Genomic DNA, 24,931 nt, shown 5'->3' with positions numbered 1-24,931 from the left:
CAGAATCTTCCCTGAAAATAGTCAGCTGGACCAATTATTAGAGGGTTTTGGTTATTGTTTTAAACCAATGTAATATCTGAACAATTATGGGATACCCTAATATGTTACAGGAGTGCCCAGCCCACTCGTGTGGGTTTTGTTTCTGTAGGTCCAGTTTAAGACTTAGTGAAGTTGTAGTTTCACAATTGTGGCAACAGATTTCATGTGTCATGCAGGTTGACATGTTGTTGTTGTTGCATTCTGGTGTTCCACTGAAAATGTGAAACTGAATAATTCTAACTTAGACATTGTGGATAGGCCTTCAAGATTACACTATGAGTTTCCCATATTTCAATGGTTCTGTTACATGTCATATCTGCTGTCACTTCTAGTGGTATATGCTCCCATATGGTTGGAAGCTCACAAGAAATGTCTTTGGACTTCAGAAACTCATATTTTACCTTATCACTGTCTCCTAATGTTGATACTTCTGTTACCCCTCCCACCTCATCCTTCTCTCTCACCACATCCCTGTTTAATACCCCAGACCTGTTACTCCTCTCTTCCCTTCTCCTCCTTCCAGCCATGCGTCCATCCAACTCTGTGACCTTTGAACCCAGGGTGGAGCGAGGTGTTCCCTGGGGTCGCGACCTCTTTACCTTTGTGACATCAGCAGCAGGCCACATGATGCGGACACTCCAGAGACCAAGGAAGAACAGGCCGTCCAAACGTCAAGTCAACCACCGTCGCTTCCTACACAACATGATCCAGAGGTGTGTGTGTACCGTATGTGTTTCTGGTGAGCGTGAGTGCCATTCTAAGATGCCCTAAACTGAAATGTTATACTGCCCCTTCTCTCAAACAGGAAGTTTGCAGAGATAGAGGCAGCCAATCACCAGCTTGTGTCTGTCCTCTTCTCAACGGAGGTAGCGAATAGCGACACACCTTCCCCATCACGACAGCCAATAACCACTGACCAATCTAACAGCACCTCTAAAGAAGGTATTCTCTCTTTAATTATCCAGGTGACTTGATGCATAAATTAAGCAAACTGGGCTCCTATGATGTTTATACTTATATTCACCTTTTGTCCTTTCTCCTCCCTCTGAATGAACCACCATGTTGACTCAGACTCCCCTCCAGCTCCTGTAAGTGCAGAAGCAGACCTTTCCCTTTGTTCACATGAAACTGAAGCCCTTGCAACAGAACAGAAAGTCCCTGGAGACCAATGGAGGAGACTCTACCCCAAACATCTCCAAATGGACCAGCCCAACAGCAACACTCCAAGTAAAGGAACATACCAAACGACTCATAAACAGTGGGGCAGAACAGAAAATCAAACTGACTATAGATCATCCATAACATCAGAGAAAACCATTGCCTTAGAACAAGAGGAGGAACACTTTCACACAGAACCCTTCAGTTGTGATGTCACTTCAGAGGAGAGCCTTTATAGCTGGATAGACAGCATTAGAGAGAAATATGAAACACAACTCAGACGCGACTCAAATTCAAATATCATGGCCCCAACTCAAAACCAGAGGGCTCTACCTCTAAACTTGGATACCTCAACTTTCAACCCAACTCCCCTCTCGCCCGGACTATCCCTTCTGTCCCTAGATTCCTGTGACTTTGGGGTCACAACGGTCGCAGACAACTCCGCTTGCTTCCAGTCCCAAAACAATATGGCAGACAGTGACACAGTGGAGAGCCAGAGAATGGACGTGTTGAGGCTGTGGGACTCAGAGGTTGAACCACAGAATGATGGGGATCCTCCGGCCCATCTAGAGACCATCTGGGGGTATCCTGGTGATGAGAGGAGCCTAGGTGATAAGCCGCACGTTGATGACATCACGTATCTGAACCAATCCGAAAGTTTCATAGAGAAGTTGATGCTCCACACCAGCAGCAGCAGTGACGGTAGATCTGAGATGGAGCGGATTGACTGTGATGGAGGGCAGTATGAATACGGATCTGGATACGGATGTTCTATAGATCCAGTAACAGCCATAAGAGACTTCATTAGTGGCCAGGGCAGCTCACAGTGTATGTTGGAGAGTGCTGTGGGAAGACAAGGTACAGATAGGCACTTCACCTGTTTAAATATTACCCCAAACCAACTGTCCACCTCTGTAGGCTACCATTGTGACTTCCCAGACCCCAACATCCTTCAGAGGTCTTGTGCCCAACAAGATGGTACCTTCTCATTGGTGAATGATGATATGAATCAGAGTTGTATTCTCTATGAGGGAGTGGCCAGATCCTTCCCGGCCCCAGTTCACACCCCGCATCCACATCAGGTTCTGACCCCGCCCCTGGTAGATGATTGGCTGTTCACTGATATCATGGGGGCCCATCAGTGTGAGTAATGGGTCCCGCTACTGCCCAACTTTACTGCAGTGCCACTAAAAAGCGGGAATGATACTTCACCTCATAAATGATCTATTGTGGTTTGACTGTGTTACTGTATTCACTTCTTTATATGTGTAATGTTTTATTGATAAATGGTGAAACGTATTTAAATAAGTCAGTATTAGTCTCTCCTCCATTAAATTACAGTAAATGTGTACATGTAAATGAGTGTTCACCAAACCAATTAACAAATTGAAACACACAAAATATCAAAACCAACAACATATATTAAAGTTCACCCCAGTCAGATATGTTTTATAATTACAGCATCATAAACAAAAAATGGCTAATAAACAACACATTTCCAAAATGTTCAATTTCCACAGAAGCCATAAAAGACAGAAAATCAACAAAATTATAACACCTTTGAAAAAGCACCGGTCTCTCTACAGCGGCACAGACACTTCAGTTCTCTGATCACATTCCAGGGGTCAGCCTTTAACCTTTAACCTCAAACCAACCTTCCTACTACTTCCCCTGAAGACCAAACCTAGATAGTTTAAAATGTAGTGATCTTCATTTTCACAACTTTAAAGTGACAGTTTGCATCCAAATAACATTTAAAACATCTGCTCAGATCTTTGACAAATCAGTTAGATTTACATATAAAATCTGCATCATCTTCAGAGAGATGGGACTGACTGTGAACCAATGCCAGCCACTGATACTGTCGGAGTCTGCCCTCTATTGGTGCATATGTAAAGTGCAGAATTTACAGTAACTTACAAAAAAAGTAAATTTTGCCAAATAAATCACATGAAGAGGAAGAAAAAAAAGACCAAATACATGTCGTCATTTTTCTGTAATCAAATACTAATAGAACTCATTCTTAATTCAAATATCCCATGTCCTCATTAGGTTGCTAGTTCTAAAGATCTGACTGTTTCTAAAGGACTGTCATGAAAATGATCAAAATGGATCTTGGCTTTGCTCTCCACTGTGTCAAGCTTGACATGAGATAATGATGGGGAACTGTAACTTTGCTCTGATAAATGCTCTTTAAACAACCTTTTAGTTGTTCAACCCTGCATGCTTTTCAACGGGAATGTCCTAGTCTTATGTGGCGGGAGATAAATACTCTTCCTTGTGCAAGAGCAGACAACCGTGAGACTATACGGCCAATGCTATTATCAATGGAATGCACCACCATGCAAATACGTAGTGTTTAACTAGACTGAGCAGCAAAACGTCCCTATGTCAAGGTGTCCTGTGTCTGTAAGAACAGTATGTGGACAGGACATGTATTCCCTGTACAGACTTCTGCTGTGTCAGGCAGAGAGGTTCTGGGGCTGAGAGGAGTTCAAATATAAACAATATACATTAACAAAAAGGCTTTGCACTTGTTAAACTTGAATGAATCGTGAATGTTGTTGGAGATTAAAGGGGGCGGGGCATGTATACTCTAAAAACATATGTTCTAACCGGCTAGAAATCTCCCTGTCTGTCACTTCATGAAAAGATAACATTTTGGAAGATTAAACCCCTTATGACTTCCGCAAAAACACTATTATGATATCAGGGGAGGGAAGCCTAGAGCTTTGCTGTTCTAGAATGATCTATACAGAAATTCTGGGTAGAAACAGGGTTTTCTTGGTGCTTCATAGGACAGATCTGAAGACAATGAACCCAACGGAAGTTGCTGGGAAAAGTCCTCCACTTTCGTCTGCTATTCCAGAGGGTAGTTCCATGGATTACAGTGGAAATTCCTCCAACACCAGTCTCCGCCATACTACTCTACTTGAATCTATTCTATTCTACTATGTATACAATAAGGCCCTTTTCTCATCCATACGCCCAACATTTGGTTAAACACAAAAGCTTTGTTCCATAAATATATTACACAATGAATGAATAAAAAAAAAACAATATTACAATGTGTCTGTTTGATAAAAACAAGATATGGATGCTTATGATATGTTGAGAATGACTAGCAGTCTCGAAACACCAACATTACATCCTCAATTTTCACATTTTTCTGTTCTGTGTAAGAGATTCTAGTGTCCTGCTCCACAGGTGAGTTCTGATGTAGTGTTGGTTACTGTCTTAAATGTCTGTCATCTCTCTGTCCAATATATTTCCAGTGCATTCCCTACTAACCAAGACCTACAAACTTCCCTAACATCCTGATACACTGTCAAATAGAACAACCAATACCCCATCCAGGAATTATTCAACAACACAATACATAGACAGGCAGATGTTGTTAACCACAATCTACCTAGTAATTGTGATTCTGTTCTTAACCTCTCTCTATTGCCATGGTTACAGTATGTGTGAGGCCCTGCCTTCCTTTCCATCAGTGCCAGTGATACCATACCAGTATGTCATCTACCAATGATATGTCTGAACAGACTGGAAACAATACAAAAAACAACCAGCGGCAATAAATAATGGAGGATTTTGCTCCTATTCAGACTGATATAAATGACATAGATTCAACTGCCTGTACTTTATAAGAAGCAATATGTTAAAGACTTAAAGAAACTATCTACCTACTGTATCTATCTACCTATACCTACCTATGCAATCCATTGGTCTATCTACAGTAACTACCTATCTGTCTCAATCCAAAAAGGTCAATGGATGTCTAGATAACCCAGATCAGAGCACAGCACCGGAGACAGACTGCATGGTTTGTTTTGCAATAGTGTTTGATGCAACTGCAATAACATGTTTGGTTGTCATCGCTTCTCATGACAAAAGACAGCAACATTTCATCAACTTGTGACAATCATAAGATGGATTGATAAGGTCTCCGATGATGCCGGTGTTTATACCCTAGCCAGTTTCACCAGTATGTGTGATGATGCCGGTGTTTATACCCTAGCCAGTTTCACCAGTATGTGTGATGATGCCGGTGTTTATACCCTAGCCAGTTTCACCAGTATGTGTGATGATGCCGGTGTTAATACCCTAGCCAGTTTCACCAGTATGTGTGATGATGCCGGTGTTTATACCCTAGCCAGTTTCACTAGTATGTGTGATGATGCCGGTGTTTATACCCTAGCCAGTTTCACCAGTATGTGTGATGATGCCGGTGTTTATACCCTAGCCAGTTTCACCAGTATGTGTGATGATGCCGGTGTTTATACCCTAGCCAGTTTCACCAGTATGTGTGATGATGCCGGTGTTAATACCCTAGCCAGTTTCACTAGTATGTGTGATGATGCCGGTGTTTATACCCTAGCCAGTTTCACCAGTATGTGTGATGATGCCGGTGTTAATACCCTAGCCAGTTTCACCAGTATGTGTGATGATGCCGGTGTTAATACCCTAGCCAGCTTCACCAGTATGTGTGATGATGCCGGTGTTAATACCCTAGCCAGCTTCACCAGTATGTGTGATGATGCCGGTGTTTATACCCTAGCCAGTTTCACCAGTATGTGTGATGATGCCGGTGTTTATACCCTAGCCAGTTTCACCAGTATGTGTGATGATGCCGGTGTTAATACCCTAGCCAGCTTCACCAGTATGTGTGATGATGCCGGTGTTAATACCCTAGCCAGCTTCACCAGTATGTGTGATGATGCCGGTGTTAATACCCTAGCCAGCTTCACCAGTATGTGTGATGATGCCGGTGTTAATACCCTAGCCAGTTTCACCAGTATGTGTGATGATGCCGGTGTTAATACCCTAGCCAGCTTCACCAGTATGTGTGATGATGCCGGTGTTAATACCCTAGCCAGCTTCACCAGTATGTGTGATGATGCCGGTGTTAATACCCTAGCCAGTTTCACCAGTATGTGTGATGATGCCGGTGTTTATACCCTAGCCAGCTTCACCAGTATGTGTGATGATGCCGGTGTTTATACCCTAGCCAGTTTCACCAGTATGTGTGATGATGGAGTGAAATATCATCAGTCTTTTTCTATAAAAACTTGACGCTGGCTTCATTCTTCGTTGTGCATACAACAGCAAGGTTGATTATCATTTTTCATTTTTTCTCTCTCACTTAACCCTCTTCCCTGATTGATATTTCCCCCATATATGACCTAATTCAAACTACAAATTAGTAATATATACTAAAATACTTCACAGACATTCTGTGTTTGTTTTCTAAAATACGTTTTAAAATAATAACTTGGCCTTAAATTGAAATTCAAGTGAGAGAGAGAAAGATGAACAACTCAAGGGAGCTTCTCCCAGGCTTGTTAAAAGACAGAAGAGCATATCAGCCGTCTTTCACACTAGCAGTCAATGAGCGATTGCCTTTTCCAAGACACACACTGACAGAGGGACTACATACATAGAAACATTAATCAGTCCCCTGTGTGTGTGCGTGTGCATGTGTGTGTGTGTTTCTCTAGTCTTGCAAAATGTCTTCCCAAACATGCAGATTGTCATTAACCCTTTGAGGAGTGGAACATTATTCGGAGTGTTTTATTCCAGGATTCTACAGCATTCTAGAACATTTAGCAGCCCTTTGCGATGTCATCAACTAGAACACTAAACACAGGGCAGAATATTGTCAGAGTTCCTCAAAGGGTTAAACATGGCTTTACATTGATAGTGGCCAGTAGCCATCTTATTTCTGTGTAATAGTGTAATACAGTATCATAATAATAGAACATGGCTACGTTGATATAATTCACTTTCCCTCAGATTTCTGAGAGATGAAGTTTCCCCCAGTGAGATTACAGTCCATATTCTTGCTCACGAATCATCAACAAATCCTCTTCCCCCCTTAAATTGTGTGTGTGTGAGAGAGAGAGAGAGAGAGAGAGAGAGAGAGAGAGAGAGAGAGAGAGAGAAAGAGTGTGTGTGTGTGTGTGTGTGTGTGTGTGTGTGTGTGTGTGTGTGTGTGTGTGTGTGTGTGTGTGTGTGTGTGTGTGTGTGTGTGTGTGTGTGTGTGTGTGTATGTGTGTGTGTGTGTGTGTGTGTGTATGCTCTCTGTTCTAGTTTGGACTGCAGAGGAAATAGTTTAAAGAAGTGCAGGATCAGTAAGTCAGTCTATGTGAGGGTGTATTTGTATGTACATATACATGTATGCAGGCCTATGTGTACATATACATGTATGCAGGCCTATGTGTACATATACATGTATGCAGGCCTATGTGTGCATACACATGTATGCAGGCCTATGTGTACACATACATGTATGCAGGCCTATGTGTACACATACATGTATGCAGGCCTATGTGTACATATACATGTATGCAGGCCTATGTGTACATATACATGTATGCAGGCCTATGCGTCTGTGTGAGTATGTATCTGTATGTATGCGTGTGTGTGAGTGAGTGTTTGTGTGTGTGTTACTCAGTGTCGTTGAGGCTGTATGGTGGGGGGGGTCCCAGACTGTTGTTTTCAGAGGGGGGTGTGGGGGTGCCGGGGCCAGTTCCGGGGCCAGTACCAGAAGAAGGTGTCGGGGAGGGGGGGGGGGTCCTCCGAGTCAGAGTTCTCACACGACAGATCATCCACCAACGCCCTGCGACCTGAACGCATCCCAAGGGGCATCGGAGCACGCCTGGCGGGAGAGAGGTGGTAGAGAGGGTCATGGAGATAAAGGGAGGGTTTTTCACACAGTGCATTTGGAAAGTATTCAGATCCCTTGACTTTTTCCACATTTTGTTACATTACAGCCTTATTCTAAAATGGATTAAACCAATTTTTTCCCTCATCAATCGACACACAATACCCCGTAATGACATAGCAAAAACAGGTTTTAATACAGCTTTTATACAAACATTTTAAACTGAAATATCACATTTAAATAAGTATTCAGTCCCTTTACTCAGAGCTTTGTTTTCATCACAGATCTCTCTGTACTGTACATCTTTCCCTCAATCCTGACTAGTCTCCCAGTCCCTGCTGCTGAACATTTCCCCCACAGCATGATGCTGCCACCACCATGCTTCACCGTAGGGATGGTGCCAGGTTTTCTCCAGAAGTGACACTTGGCATTCAGGCCAGTGTGCAATCTTGGTTTCCTCAGACCAGAGAATCTTGTTTCTGTCACGCCCTGATCTGTTTCACCTGTTACTGTTATTATCTCCACCCCCTCCAGGTGTCGCTTATTTTCCCCAGTGTATTTTTCCCTGTGATTCCTGTCTCTCTGTGCCAGTTCGTCTTGTATGTTAGTCAAGTCAACCAGCATGTTTTTCCCGATCTCCTTTTGCTATTCTCTTTTTGTTAGTCTTCCCAGTTTTGACCCCTGCCTGACTCTGGACTTCTTTCCCGCCTGCCTGATCATCCTGCCTGCCCTGACCTTGATTCTGCCTGCCCTTCGGTACCTTTTGGACTCTAAACTGGTTTTGACCTTTTGCCTGTCCGCGACCATTCTCTTGCCTTACCCTATTGGATTAATAAATATTGTAAGACTCCAACCATCTGCCTCCTGTGTCTGCATCTGGGTCTCGCCTTGTGTCATGATAGTTTCTCATTGTCTGAGAGTTCTTTAGGTGCCTTTTGATGAACTCCAAGCATGCTGTCATGTGCCTTTTACTGATGAGTGGCTTCTGTCTTGCCACTCTACCATAAAGGCCTGATTGATGGAGTGCTGCAGAGATGGTTGTCCTTCCGGAAGGTTCCCCCACGCCACAGAAGAACTCTAGAGCTCTGTCAGAGTAACCATCGGGTTCTTGGTCACCTTCCTGACCAAGGCTCTTTTCCTCAGATTGCTCAGTATGGCTGGTTGGCTAGATTTAGGAAGTGTTTTTGGTTCTAAACTTCTTCCATTTTTTGGTTCCATTCCCCAGATCTGTGCCTCGACACAATCCTGTCTCGGAGCTCTACGGACAATTCCTTCAACCTCATGGCTTGGTTTTTGCTCTGACATGCACTGTCAACTGTGAGACTGTCACGTTCCTGACCTGTTTTCCTTTGTCATGTATTTGTTTTAGTTGGTCAGGGCGTGAGTTGGGTGGGTTGGTCTAGGTTTGATTTTCTATGTTGGGATTTTGTGTTCGGCCTGGTATGATTCTCAATCAGAGACAGCTGTGAATCGTTGTCCCTGATTGAGAATCATACTAAGGCAGCCAGGGTTTCACTTGTGTTTTGTGGGTGTTTGTTCCTGTGTCAGTGTTTGGGCCACACAGGACTGTTTCAGGTTAGTCACGTTTGTTGGTTGTTGTATTTTGTAGTGTTTGTTGTTTTCCCATTAAAATATGAATACTTACCAATCCGCATCTTGGTCCGATCCATGCTCCTCCTCGTCTGAGGAGGAGAACGACTACAACAGCCGTAACAGAAACACCCACCAAAAGAGGACCAAGCGGAGTGGAGAAGGGCAGCGACAGCAGCAGAGACAGACAGAGGAATGGACATGGGAAGACGTCTTGAACGGCAAGGGTTGCTACACATGGGAGGAGATCCTGGCTGGAAAGGATCGCCTCCCATGGGAACAGCTGGAGGCAGCGAGGAGAGCAGAGGCAACCGGAGAGAGGAACCGGAGGTATGAGGGTACGCGGCTAGCACGGAAGCCCGAGAGGCTCACCCAAAAATTTCTTGGGGGGGGGGGGGGGGGGGGGGGCTAAAGGGGAGTGTGGCGAAGCCGGGTTGGATAACTGAGCCAACTCCCCGGGTTTACCGTGGAGTGAGAGGGCGTCGTACTGGTCAGACACCGTGTTATGCGATGGAGCGCACGGTGTCCCCAGTACGCGTGCTTAGCCCAGTGCGGGCTATTCCACCTTGCCGCACTGGTAGGGCTAGGTTGGGCATCGAGCCGGGTGCCATGAAGCCGGCCCAACATATCTGGCCTCCAGTACGTCTCCTCGGGCCGGCGTACATGGCACCAGCCTTACAGATGGTGTCCCCGGTTCGCCTGCATAGCCCAGTGCGGGCTATTCCACCTCGCCGCACTGGCAGGGCTACGGGGACCATTCAACCTGGTAAGGTTGGGGAGGCTCGGTGCTCAAGAGCGCGTGTCCTCCTTCACGGTCCGGTATATCCGGCGCCACCTTCCCACCCCAGCCCTGTACCATCAGTGCCGACACCACGCACCAGGCTTCCAGTGCGTTTCCAGAGCCCTGTTCCTCCTCCACGCACTCTCCCTGTGGTGCGTGTCTCCAGCCCAGTGCCTCCAGTTCCGGCACCACGCACCAGGCCTACTGTGCGCCTCAGCAGGTCAGAGTCGGCCGTCTGCCCAACGCCGCCTGCGCTGCTTGCCTGCTCAGCGCTGCCCGAACTGTCTGCCTTCCCAGCGCTGTCTGAACTGCCTGCCTGCCCAGCGTGGTCTGAACTGTCTGCCTGCCCAGCGCTGCCCGTCTGTCCCGAGCCTTCAGAGCCGACCAGCCAGTGCCGTCCAGCCAGGACCAGCCAGAGCCGTCCAGCCAGGACCAGCCAGAGCCGTCCAGCCAGGACCAGCCAGAGCCGTCCAGCCAGGACCAGCCAGAGCCGTCCAGCCAGGACCAGCCAGAGCCAGCAAGCCAGGACCAGCCAGAGCCAGCAAGCCAGGAGCTGCCAGCCAGCCAGGAGCTGCCGGAGCCAGCCAGCCAGGATCCGCCAGAGCCAGCCAGCCAGGATCCGCCAGAGCCAGCCAGCCAGGATCCGCCAGAGCCAGCCGCCAGCCAGGATCCGCCAGAGCCTTCCGCCAGCCAGGATCCGCCAGAGCCTTCCGCCAGCCAGGATCCGCCAGAGCCTTCCGCCAGCCAGGATCCGCCAGCCAGGATCCGCCAGAGCCTTCCGCCAGCCAGGATCCGCCAGAGCCTTCCGCCAGCCAGGATCCGCCAGAACCTTCCGCCAGCCAGGATCCGCCAGAGCCTTCCGCCAGCCAGGATCCGCCAGAGCCTTCCGCCAGCCAGGATCCGCCAGAGTCATCCAGCCAGGATCCGTCCCTCAGTCCGGAGCTGCCGTCCCTCAGTCCGGAGCTGCCGTCCCTCAGTCCGGAGCTGCCCCTTATCCTGGTGCTGCCCCTTATCCTGGTGCTGCCCCTTATCCTGGTGCTGCCCCTTAGTCCGGTGCTGCCCCTTAGTCAGGTGCTACCCCTCGGTCAGGTGCTACCTCTCAGTCAGGTGCTACCCCTCAGTCTGTTACTGCCCTTTGGAATAGTGGGATTGACATGGAGGGTGAATATTGGGAGGAGGCCACGGAAGCGGGGGTTGACTATGGTGGGGTGGGGACCACGACCAGCGCCAGAGCCGCCACCGTGGACAGACGCCCACCCAGACCCTCCCCTAGACTTTGTGCTGGTGCGCCCGGAGTTCGCACCTTAAGGGGGGGGTTCTGTCACGTTCCTGACCTGTTTTCCTTTGTCATGTATTTGTTTTAGTTGGTCAGGGCGTGAGTTGGGTGGGATGGTCTAGGTTTGATTTTCTATGTTGGGATTTTGTGTTCGGCCTGGTATGATTCTCAATCAGAGACAGCTGTGAATCGTTGTCCCTGATTGAGACTCATACTAAGGCAGCCAGGGTTTCACTTGTGTTTTGTGGGTGTTTGTTCCTGTGTCAGTGTTTGGGCCACACAGGACTGTTTCAGGTTAGTCACGTTTGTTGGTTGTTGTATTTTGTAGTGTTTGTTGTTTTCCCATTAAAATATGAATACTTACCAATCCGCATCTTGGTCCGATCCATGCTCCTCCTCGTCTGAGGAGGAGAACGACTACGACAGCCGTAACAGAGACCTTATACAGACAGGTGTGTGCCTTTCCAAATCATGTCCAATCAATCGAATTTACCACAGGTGGCCTCCAATCAAGTTGTAGAAACATCTCAAGGATGATCAATGGAAACAGGATGCACCTGAGCTCCATTTTGAGTTTCATAGCAAAGGGTTTGAATAGTTATGTAAATAAGGTATTTCTGTAATTTTTTTATAAATTAGCAAACATTTCAAAAAAATTGTTTTCACTTTGTCATTATGGGATATTGTGTGTAGATTGATGGAGAAAAAAAATCCATTGTAGAATAAGGCTGTAACATAACAAAAAGTGTAAAAAGTCAAGGGGTCTGAATACTTTCTGAAGGCCCTGTACATCTGATATGTCTCTATGAGGGACTGGAAAGACAAGAGCCCTCTGGTGTTATAAAGGTGACTAAACCCCTGAGACATCAAACTAATAAGAGACAGTATTTGCTCAGTTTAAAATATACTGCAGTCCACACAACTAACAGAAATGTTAACTTAATGAATTGCACACGCACGCACACACAGACCTACTTCTCTGGTTTCCGTTCAGATGTGGTGATGCTGAGTGGATGGAGTGGAGTGTGAGGCAGACTGATGGACAGTGTGTCAGTGTTAGATGAGTTCAATGGAAGACAAAACATGCAATAATACAACATACAGGTAAGTAGGTGGCAATGGAACTGCAAACATACAATGGATCTGGGAGGGTCACTCAGATTACACACACACACACACACACACACACACACACACACACACACACACACACACACACACACACACACACACACACACACACACACACACACACACACACACACACACAGACACAGTGGTAGTATTACCTGAGATGGCTGCGTAGAGCGGTGATCTCGCGGGTCATGCTCTGGGAGCTGTCAGTCAGCTCCTCCATCTCTCTCTGCAGTTTACGTCTCTGGGCGTTGGAACGAGAGTTATCCTCCTCCACCTCCTCGAGCTGCCTCTTCAGCTGCCTCAGCCGGCCCATAGACTTATCCAACTGGAGAGAGGAGGGAGGGGGAAGGGTGTAGAGGGAGTGAGAGAGAAGAAGAGAATGGGTAAAGTGGAAGAGGAGAAGACAATAGAAGAAGGGGGGAAGGGTATCAGAGAGGGCCGGAGGTAGAGAGTTAGACAGATTAAGCACAGAACACGAGGACTGGGATTACATCCCAAAGATTAAATTCCAGATGATTTTTGAGAGGGGGGTCAGTATCACCTCTACCTCTACACCGTAGAGGGATTATTTTGTTAGGTATAATTTAGGAGGAGATAACCCCTACCTTCCCCTGGTGCCAGGGCTGGATTAGATTAGGATTGGGATTAGCAGGACCAACCACTCCTTTTGGGATGAAAACACACCCTACTGTATCTCTCCATTTCTATGGGAAACTCATAGAGAAGAGGTTTCATACCTCTTCTCTGTACTGGTCTGTACTGGTACATACCTGTTCTCTGTACTGGTCTGTACTGGTTCGTACCTGTTCTCTGTACTGGTCTGTACTGGTTCATACATGTTCTCTGTACTGGTCTGTACTGGTTCGTACCTGTTCTCTGTACTGGTCTGTACTGGTTCATACCTGTTCTCTGTACTGGTCTGTACTGGTTCATACCTGTTCTCTGTACTGGTCTGTACTGGTTCATACATGTTCTCTGTACTGGTCTGTACTGGTTCATACCTGTTCTCTGTACTGGTCTGTACGGGTTCATACATGTTCTCTGTACTGGTCTGTACTGGTTCATACCTGTTCTCTGTACTGGTCTGTACTGGTTCGTACTTGTTCTCTGTACTGGTCTGTACTGGTTCATACCTGTTCTCTGTACTGGTCTGTACTGGTTCATACCTGTTCTCTGTACTGGTTCATACATGTTCTCTGTACTGGTCTGTACTGGTTCATACCTGTTCTCTGTACTGGTCTGTACTGGTTCATACATGTTCTCTGTACTGGTCTGTACTGGTTCATACCTGTTCTCTGTACTGGTCTGTACTGGTTCATACCTGTTCTCTGTACTGGTCTGTACTGGTTCATACATGTTCTCTGTACTGGTCTGTACTGGTTCATACCTGTTCTCTGTACTGGTCTGTACTGGTTCATACCTGTTCTCTGTACTGGTCTGTACTGGTTCATACCTGTTCTCTGTACTGGTCTGTACTGGTTCATACATGTTCTCTGTACTGGTCTGTACTGGTTCATACCTGTTCTCTGTACTGGTTCATACATGTTCTCTGTACTGGTTCGTACCTGTTCTCTGTACTGGTCTGTACTGGTTCATACCTGTTCTCTGTACTGGTCTGTACTGGTTCATACATGTTCTCTGTACTGGTCTGTACTGGTTCATACCTGTTCTCTGTACTGGTTCATACATGTTCTCTGTACTGGTTCGTACCTGTTCTCTGTACTGGTCTGTACTGGTTCATACCTGTTCTCTGTACTGGTTCGTACCTGTTCTCTGTACTGGTCTGTACTGATTCGTACCTGTTCTCTGTACTGGTCTGTACTGGTTCGTACCTGTTCTCTGTACTGGTTCGTACCTGTTCTCTGTACTGGTCTGTACTGGTTCATACCTGTTCTTTGTACTGGTCTGTACTGGTTCATACCTGTTCTCTGTACTGGTCTGTACTGGTTCGTACCTGTTCTCTGTACTGGTCTGTACTGGTTCGTACCTGTTCTCTGTACTGGTCTGCGTGTCTCCTCTCGTCCTCCGCCTGCATCATCACCTCCTTCAGTTTTTTCTCTGTCTTCCTCACCAGCTTGTTGGCTATCGCCCGCTCTCTGGAGGAGGGGAGAAATACTGTGAGTCATGTTTTATCCCCATACCCAGAACATACAGTCAGAATAGTAGTGGAAGAAGTGAGATGTTAGAGGGAGGAGATGGGAAGGAAAGGGAAGAGAGGGATGGGAGGAGAAGTAAAGAGAGAGGAGGGGGAGTGAGGAAAGGAACAAGGCGAGAGAAGAAGTGTGAGGGGAAATCCATCAGAGAATGTGTGTGTTCCCCTCACTGTCTCTCCTGCTCCAGCTGCTCCTCCATGCCGTCCATCTTGGCCTCCAGGGCGGCGACACTGAGCCTGTGTTTTCCCCTGACAGCTCCCTCCATCTCACCCAGCTTCAGCTTCAGCTCCTTGTTATTCCTCTCCAGAGCCTCCCTGGCCCCCTCAGCCTTCTGGCCCAGGGTCCTCTCTCCCTGCAGCTGCACCGCCAGAGTCTCCACCTGGGGAGGGAGGGGAGACAGAGGGATAGAAAGGGAGAAAAATTGACAAATGTAAATTGAGTCCAGTATACTGTGTGTGTGTGTGTGTCTGTATGTGTGTGTGTGGGGGTAGGTGTGTGAGAGTGTGTACCTGAAGTGTAGTCTTCCTGTGTCTCTCGGCCACTAGTTCAGCATTGCTTTGCTCCTCCTCCAACTCCTCCTCCAGCTGAGTGACTCGCGCCTCCAACCTCCGCTTCTCATCACACAGAGCAGACCTGAAACACACACACCATGAGTAATACACAGCAATACACACACCGTGAGTAATAGACATGCATAATACACAGTAATACACACACTGTGAGTAATAGACACGCATAATACACAGTAATACACACACTGTGAGTAATAGACATGCATAATACACAGTAATACACACACCGTGAGTAATACACACATAATACACAGTAATACGCACACCGTGAGTAATACACATGCATAATACACAGTAATACACACACTGTGAGTAATAGACACGCATAATACACAGTAATACACACACTGTGAGTAATAGACATGCATAATACACAGTAATACACACACCGTGAGTAATACACACACATAATACACAGTAATACACACACCGTGAGTAATACAAATGCATAATACACAGTAATACACACACTGTGAGTAATAGACACGCATAATACACAGTAATACACACACTGTGAGTAATAGACATGCATAATACACAGTAATACACACACCGTGAGGATGTAATCTGTGGGATGTAATCCCAGTCCTCGTGTTCTGTGCTTAATCTGTCTAATTCTCTCCCTCCGGCCCTCTCTGATACCCTTCCCCCCTTCTTCTATTGTCTTCTCCTCTTCCACTTTACCCATTCTCTTCTTCTCTCTCACTCCCTCTACACCCTCTACACACAGTAATACACACACCGTGAGTAATACACACGCATAATACACAGTACACACACCGTGAGTAATACACACGCATAATACACAGTAATACACACACCGTGAGTAATACACACGCATAATACACAGTAATACACACACCGTGAGTAATACACACGCATAATACACAGTAATACACACACTGTGAGTAATACACAGTAATACACACACCGTAAGTAATACACACGCATAATACACAGTAACACACACACCGTGAGTAATACGCACGCATGATACACAGTAACACACACACCTTGAGTAATACACACGCATAGTACACAGTAACACACACCGTGAGTAATACACACGCATAATACACAGTAACACACACACCGTGAGTAATACACACGCATAATACACAGTAACACACACACCGTGAGTAATAGACACGCATAATACACAGTAATACACACACCGTGAGTAATACACACGCATAATACACAGTAACACACACACCGTGAGTAATACACACGCATAATACACAGTAACACACACGGCGTGAGAAATACACATGCATAATACACAGTAACACACACACCGTGAGTAATACACACGCATAATACACAGTAATACACACACCGTGAGTAATACACACGCATAATACACAGTAACACACACGCCGTGAGTAATACACATGCATAATACACAGTAACACACACCGTGAGTAATACACACGCATAATACACAGTAATACACACACTGTGAGTAATACACTCGCATAATACACAGTAATACACCCACCGTGAGTAATACACACGCATAATACACAGTAACACACACACCGTGAGTAATACACACGCATAATACACAGTAACACACACACCGTAAGTAATACACACACATAATACACAGTGTTACGGATACAGGTATCCTGTGTGTGTGTATCCTGTGTATTTCTTTTCTCTCCTTCTCCCCTTACAGGTGGCAATCATCATTCCCCAATCAGTCATCAATCAGAAGACACACCTCCTCCTGTTTCCATTACCCTATCACATCCCCTTTCCCTTGGTTTAAAAACCCTGTCAGTTGTTCTCTCTGGAGCTCGATCTCTCTGCATGCAATCTCTCTCTAGATCTCTTGTGTTTTGCAACTACATGTCACTTTGTCCGTTACCCTGTGAGTATTGTTTTGTTATGGTGTTTGACTGTTTGTTTGATGGTGGGAAAAGGGGGTACCAAGACAAGTCGCCCATGGAAATACACTACCCGTAGGAATACTTTGTCTAAGAACACTAGTTAGAACTGGGCGGACCACCCACTGTATTTTTGGTTAGTTAGCTAGCTGTTGTTGAAGCAGCTAGCTTAGGGGTGTTTTTGGATATTTGTTTCTTTCCTTGGGTCCAGCTCAGCCCCTTTTCCTGCCCCCCTTTAAATCAAATCAAATCAAATTTTATTTGTCACATACACATGGTTAGCAGATGTTAATGCGAGTGTAGCGAAATGCTTGTGCTTCTAGTTCCGACAATGCAGTAATAACCAACAAGTAATCTAACCTAACAATTCCACAACTACTACCTTATACACACAAGTGCAAAGGGATAAAGAATATGTACATAAAGATATATGAATGAGTGATGGTACAGAACGGCATAGGCAAGATGCAGTAGATGGTATAGAGTACAGTATATACATATGAGATGAGTAATGTAGGGTATGTAAACATAAAGTGGCATAGTTTAAAGTGGCTAGTGATACATGTATTACATAAAGATGGCAAGATGCAGTAGATGATATAGAGTACAGTATATACATATACATATGAGATGAGTAATGTAGGGTATGTAAACATTATATTAAGTGGCATTGTTTAAAGTGGCTAGTGGTACATTTTTACATAGTTTCCATCAATTCCCATTATTAAAGTGGCTGGAGTTGAGTCAGTATGTTGGCAGCGGCCACTAAAAGTTAGTGATGGCTGTTTAACAGTCTGATGGCCTTGAGATAGAAGCTGTTTTTCAGTCTCTCGGTCCCTGCTTTGATGCACCTGTACTGACCTCGCCTTCTGGATGATAGCGGGGTGAACAGGCAGTGGCTTGGGTGGTTGTTGTCCTTGATGATCTTTATGGCCTTCCTGTGACATCGGGTGGTGTAGGTGTCCTGGAGGGCAGGTAGTTTGCCCCCGGTGATGCGTTGTGCAGACCTCACTACCCTCTGGAGAGCCTTACGGTTGTGGGCGGAGCAGTTGCCGTACCAGGCGGTGATACAGCCCGACAGGATGCTCTCGATTGTGCATCTGTAGAAGTTTGTGAGTGCTTTTGGTGACAAGCCGAATTTCTTCAGCCTCCTGAGGTTGAAGAGGCGCTGCTGCGCCTTCTTCACAACGCTGTCTGTGTGGGTGGACCAATTCAGTTTGTCCGTGATGTGTACACCGAGGAACTTAAAACTTTCCACCTTCTCCACTACTGACCCGTCGATGTGGATAGGGGGGTGCTCCCTCTGCTGTTTCCTGAAGTCCACAATCATCTCCTTTGTTTTGTTGACGTTGAGTGTGAGGTTATTTTCCTGACACCACACTACGAGGGCCCTCACCTCCTCCCTGTAGGCCGTCTCGTCGTTGTTGGTAATCAAGCCTACCACTGTAGTGTCATCCGCAAACTTGATGATTGAGTTGGAGGCGTGCATGGCCACGCAGTCGTGGGTGAACAGGGAGTACAGGAGAGGGCTCAGAACGCACCCTTGTGGGGCCCCAGTGTTGAGGATCAGCGGGGTGGAGATGTTGTTACCTACCCTCACCACCTGGGGGCGGCCCGTCAGGAAGTCCAGGACCCAGTTGCACAGGGCGGGGTCGAGACCCAGGGTCTCGAGCTTGATGACGAGTTTGGAGGGTACTATGGTGTTAAATGCTGAGCTGTAGTCGATGAACAGCATTCTCACATAGGTATTCCTCTTGTCCAGATGGGTTAGGGCAGTGTGCAGTATGGTTGCGATTGCGTCGTCTGTGGACCTATTGGGTCGGTAAGCAAATTGGAGTGGGTCTAGGGTGTCCGGTAGGGTGGAGATGATATGGTCCTTGACTAGTCTCTCAAAGCACTTCATGATGACGGAAGTGAGTGCTACGGGGCGGTAGTCGTTTAGCTCAGTTACCTTAGCTTTCTTGGGAACAGGAACAATGGTTGCCCTCTTGAAGCATGTGGGAACAGCAGACTGGGATAAGGATTGATTGAATATGTCCGTAAACACACCAGCCAGCTGGTCTGCGCATGCTCTGAGGACGCGGCTGGGAATGCCGTCTGGGCCTGCAGCCTTGCGAGGGTTAACACGTTTAAATGTTTTACTCACCTCGGCTGCAGTGAAGGAGAGCCCGCAGGTTTTGGTAGCGGGCCGTGTCAGTGGCACTGTATTGTCCTCAAAGCGAGCAAAAAAGTTATTAAGCCTGTCTGGGAGCAAGACATCCTGGTCCGCGACGGGGCTGGTTTTCTTTTTGTAATCCGTGATTGTGCTGACAAACTGCCTGGGAGCTCCTCAGTGGTGAAACTCCTCCTCCTTCAATCAGTGGTGAACCAGGTGGAACAAATCTTCCAGGCAATCTGGGCGTGCCAGCACCTGGCTCTGCTGTTGTCTTTAGACCCCAGTGAAAGGAGCATTTATAACACCACAAGACCAAGGAAACTTCATCTTTGTGATCAAGGTGACTGTGCAAGTCCAAGCCCTCCACAAAACTGTGAAAGACAGCCGGTAAGCGCCATATTGGCCATGCTTGGCTAGACTGACTTAAGCAGTGCACTGCTAATGATACTCTGGAAAACACAGACTCTTAACTCTTAACTTTGATAGGACTTTTGCAGTGGTATTTATAACTTCAAATGTTGTTTGTGGGGTATAAAGGAAAAGTAAGAAGAGCCAAATTCATTGTTGACAAAGAACTTGTTTGAAATAGTTAAAAGTAATTTAAACTTTGTAGAAATCTTAGTAAACCAAGTTCTTAATTCAGTAACAAATGTATAGTCTAAAAAATCTTTGGCTAAAAAATGTAAGATTTGTCTGCTTAAAACTACTGATTAGAAAATAAATGTAATTTTTTACTACTAAAAATATTTTGAATGTATTTGGCTAAAATGCAAATTTAGATAAAAATATACTGATTCTGCTCATTTGATTAAAAATAGTGGGTTTCTATTTTGGGAAACATTTGCTTAAAAGTGGAAACCTTGTATTTTATAATGGCAGAAATGTGTTTATCTGAGGTGAATGTGGATAATTTTGTGTATTTAATTAGGCTGTCAACTCAAATAATAACTTGTATTTGTCATCTCTTTTTTGAGGTTTTTCACCTGTTTACTGCCAACCAAAGAATGGTAAATAAAAGACAAACAACTGATTCCATGGCTGTTTATTGAGTGAAATCCAGTTAAAATCTTCATGTGGAGGGACTGTCCTTTTCAAGTGGGGAATTGCACAAGAAGGAGGTCAAAACTTGACAGTGATTGACTGTAGACCCTGCCACATACCTCTTGTGTCTGAGCTGTTGAATTGCGACTTTATTTTGTCTCTGTACTGGGACTTAGCTAGTTTGATTGCCTTGCGGAGAGAATAGCTACACTGTTTGTATTCGGTCATGTTTCCGGTCACCTTGCCCTGGTTAAAAGCAGTGGTTCGCGCTTTCAGTTTCACGCGAATGCTGCCGTCAATCCACGGTTTCTGGTTTGGGAATGTTTTAATCGTTGCTGTGGGTACGACATCGTCAATGCACTTTCTAATGAACTCGCTCACCGAATCAGCATATTCGTCAATGTTGTTGTTGGACGCAATGTGGAACATATTCCAATCCGCGTGATCGAAAGCAGTCTTGAAGCGTGGAATCAGATTGGTCGGACCAGCGTTGAACAGACCTGAGCGAGGGAGCTTGTTGTTTTAGTTTCTGTTTGTAGGCTGGAAGCAACAAAATGGAGTCGTGGTCAGCTTTTCCGAAAGGAGGGCGGGGGAGGGCCTTATATGCGTCGCGGAAGTTAGTATAACAATGATCCAAGGTTTTACCAGCCCTGGTAGCACAATCGATATGCTGATAGAATTTATGGAGTTTTGTTTTCAGATTGGCCTTGTTAAAATCCCCAGCTACGATGAATGCAGCCTCAGGGTGTGTGGTTTCCAGTTTACAAAGAGTCAGATAAAGTTCGTTCAGGGCCATCGATGTGTCTGCTTGGGGGGGAATATATACGGCTGTGATTATAATCGAAGAGAATTCCCTTGGTAGATAATGCGGTCGACATTTGATTGTGAGGAGTTCTAGATCAGGTGAACAGAATGACTTGAGTTCCTGTATTGTGTGTTTACCAAATAAACCATGAGTGTTTGACGGTAATTTAGTTGTCTGTGGTTATTTCGTTCTCACTGTTACTTTTTCACTACTATAATTTGCATGAGTTATGTTACGGGTCTCGTTACCATCGCCCCTAGACTGCCGGGCAAAAGGGATTCGTAACACACAGTAACACACACCGTGAGTAATACACACGCATAATACACAGTAATACACACACCGTGAGTAATACACACGCATAATACACAGTAATACACACACCGTGAGTAATACACACGCATAATACACAGTAACACACACACACCGTGAGTAATACACACACATAATACACAGTAATACACACACTGTGAGTAATACACACGCATAATACACAGTAATACACACACCGTGAGTAATACACACGCATAATACACAGTAATACACACACCGTGAGTAATACACACGCATAATACACAGTAACACACACACACCGTGAGTAATACACACACATAATACACAGTAATACACACACTGTGAGTAATACACACGCATAATACACAGTAATACACACACCGTGAGTAATACACACGCATAATACACAGTAATACACACACCGTGAGTAATACACATACAGAAAGGAAAATAGAAAGAGAGATACTGACTTCCCGGTAGAGCTGTTGACGATCTCATCAGCCATCTCATCTCTCTCCTGCTGGGCCTGTCTCCTCATCTTCTCAGACACTGATAAATCCTACACACAGAGAGAGAGAGACAGACAGAAAGAGAGAGACAGAGAAAGAGAGCGAGAGAGAGAGAGAAAGGGCGTTAGCATCCTAAAACACAAGAGTTTGTGTCTTCGCAAATCTCTCACACACACCAGCACACACACCTCTGTAAGCTGCAGTAACTCCGCCTCCAAGGTCTGCAGGCGCTTCTCTGTGTCTTTTGATTGGACGACCACCTCGTCACGGGCCAGCTTGGACTCATCCAGCTCACGAAGCACCTCCTTCATCTGAACCTGAGAGAGAGCGAAAAGGAGGGTTGATTAAATATGGTTTTCCACAAGGCTCTGTGCTGGGACCCTTACCGTTCTCATTATAGCTGTGGTTTATATATCAGTTAACTGTACAGCATCTAATCTCAGACCGAGCAAGCAGCATTAGAAAGAAAGAGATAAGGGGGGTGTAGCTTACCTGCAGTCTCCGTAGCTGCCTAAGCCCCTCCTCCCTGCCGCGATTGGCTGACTCCACCTGAGCCTCAGCCTCCTGTAGCTCCGCCTCCAGCTGCTTCTTGATGGACATGGCCTGAGAGCGTTGACTCCTCTCCTCCTCTAGCTGGGTCTCCAACTCCCTCACCTGGGGGGGAAGGAGAGAAAGAGAAGGGGAGAGGAGAAGGGGATGGAAAGGAAGGGAACAGCAGAGAAAGAGAGAAGTTTAGCATCAAATCCAAATGAATAACTCCCCATATTCTCCCCATATTCAGGCTTGATACATTCCTCTTCTTCTCTCTTCTCTCCATACCTGTTTGTTGAGAGACCTCCTCTTCTCCTCTCTTCTCTCCATACCTGTTTGTTGAGAGACCTCCTCTTCTCCTCTCTTCTCTCCATACCTGTTTGTTGAGAGACCTCCTCTTCTTCTCTCTTCTCTCCATACCTGTTTGTTGAGAGACCTCCTCTTCTCCTCTCCTTTCTCCTCCTTGGTGCTGATCTCTCTCTCAAACTGGGCCCTGAGGGCTTGGAGGGTGACCTCGAGCCTCAGCCTGGAGTTCTCCGCCTCCCCCAGCTCCTCCTCCAGCTCCTGGGTCTGAGTGCGCAGGGACTCTGCCTCTGTCTCCAGGGCCCGCCGGGAACGCTCCAACTCATGCACCTGACACAGGAGGAGAGAAATGTGTGCTTGTTGTGAGATACATTTTCACTCTGTAATACAAATACACACACACACACACACACACACACACACACACACACACACACACACACACACACACACACACACACACACACACACACACACACACACACACACACACACACACGCGTACATTCTTCCCCACGTCATCCTGTTGATTGACTAGTTGTTCCATGTCTATGCGGAGCTGCTTGTTAGATCTCTCCAGCTCGTCCCTCTGATCTTGGGCCTCCTGTAAGTGTGGACGGGAACAATGAAGTATCAAGACTCACTATTATTTAGATGAAGATGAAAACAACTTTTTATGCTGATAACTGGATAATAATGTGTGTAGTCACTCCAGTGGTACCTGCAGGGCTCGTGCCAGTGCCAGGGAGCGTGTCTCCTTCTCTCTACTGTCTGCCTCGGCCCTGTCTCTCTCCTCAGCCAGCCGGGCACTCACCGCCTTCTCCTCTGATAGGCACTGAGGGGGCAAAGGGCAGGGGTTACATCACGGGACATTATGTCATTATGGTTACCTCTCACCTTTAACCTCTAACCCCTGAACTCTGACCTGGTCAAACTTCTTCTGCCTCTTCTCCAGGGTGGTGCAGTTCTGTCTCTCTCTCTGCAGGGCCAGGGTCATGTCCTCTATCTCCTCCCTCAGCCTCTCCCTCTGACGCTCCACGCGTTCTTTCTCCTCCTCCTTCTGTTGTTCTCTCTGGACGGCCTGGTCTAGGTCCCTCTGCAGTTTCCTGCGCGTCTCCTCTCCTGCCTCCACCGCCGCATTCACCTCCTCCGACTGCCTCCGCAACTCAGCCAGCTAGAGGGAGAGCAGGAGAGAGGGAGTGATGGTGAGGAGGAAGATAGACTTACTGTAGAAGACAACTGAACATGTTTTATATTATAATCTAGAGGAAAGGTTTTTTTACACAATGATGATTACCTGCTGAGTGTGAGTCTGTATCTGCCTGGAGAGATCCTTGGCTCTCTCCTCTTCCTCCTCCACTCTCTCCATCAGTCCATTCCTCTCCTCCTCCAGAGCTCTCACCCTGGAGCCCAGAGCCAGCTTCTGACGAGTCTCATCCTGAAGTAGCTCCTGAGAGTGAAGGCAAGAAAGTGATCGAGACAGAGAGAGAGAGAGCAAGAGAGGAGACAGAGAGAGAGAGAGAGAGAGAGAGAGAGAGATGAGAGAGAGAGAGAGAGAGAGAGAGAGAGAGAGAGAGAGAGAGAGAGAGAGAGACAGAGAGACAGAGAGACAGAGCGAGTGGAGTAAAATCAGCATGTATGAGTGTATTCCAGGTGATGTGTTGATTAAGAGCCTGGACCCCGTCCGTCTCCCCCCTCTCTCCCCCCTGCCTCACCCCTCTCTCCCCTGGTCCCAGAGGGATAGGTCTGATGAAGTGGCCTGCTCACCCAATCTCTGATTAGAACTAATGCTGGGATGTATTTCAGTGGACACACACACTGACCCACCATACATAGAATACCTTGCTGTGTGTGTGTTATTGTGTGTGTGGGGGGGGGGGGCATGCATGTGGGGTGTATGTGTGTGTGGGGGGGGGGGCATGCATGTGGGTGAGTGTGTAGTTGGTGGCTTGACCTTTCCTCCCAGGGAGAAACTCAATACCACTCACTGCTGTTAATGGGAGGACTTCATCAGCATAGTTACTCATA

The 24,931-nt window shown here is 46.4% G+C and overlaps 1 protein-coding gene across 1 annotated transcript in view; it reads right to left on the bottom strand.

Annotated features, from left to right (window-relative positions):
• Positions 1-7,698: 7,698 nt before the first annotated feature.
• The window catches only part of LOC120047261 (myosin heavy chain, embryonic smooth muscle isoform-like), a 24,262-nt gene continuing 7,029 nt past the window's right edge, over positions 7,699-24,931 (bottom strand). The window contains exons 2-14 of the mRNA XM_038992789.1: positions 24,306-24,353; positions 23,829-24,077; positions 23,625-23,738; positions 23,409-23,507; positions 23,021-23,233; positions 22,562-22,723; positions 22,258-22,386; positions 22,031-22,119; positions 15,311-15,434; positions 14,972-15,180; positions 14,636-14,744; positions 12,801-12,973; positions 7,699-7,858 (exon numbers count right to left, since the gene is read on the bottom strand). Coding sequence (XP_038848717.1) covers positions 7,699-7,858; positions 12,801-12,973; positions 14,636-14,744; positions 14,972-15,180; positions 15,311-15,434; positions 22,031-22,119; positions 22,258-22,386; positions 22,562-22,723; positions 23,021-23,233; positions 23,409-23,507; positions 23,625-23,738; positions 23,829-24,077; positions 24,306-24,353 — 1,878 coding nt within the window. The remainder of the gene's footprint in view (positions 7,859-12,800; positions 12,974-14,635; positions 14,745-14,971; positions 15,181-15,310; positions 15,435-22,030; positions 22,120-22,257; positions 22,387-22,561; positions 22,724-23,020; positions 23,234-23,408; positions 23,508-23,624; positions 23,739-23,828; positions 24,078-24,305; positions 24,354-24,931) is intronic.

Source organism: Salvelinus namaycush, chromosome 5, assembly GCF_016432855.1.
Source record: "Salvelinus namaycush isolate Seneca chromosome 5, SaNama_1.0, whole genome shotgun sequence".
Classification (NCBI taxonomy): Eukaryota; Metazoa; Chordata; class Actinopteri; order Salmoniformes; family Salmonidae; genus Salvelinus; species Salvelinus namaycush.
The sequence above is the reverse complement of the archived record's forward strand: the minus strand, read 5'-3'. Positions and strand labels throughout refer to the sequence as shown.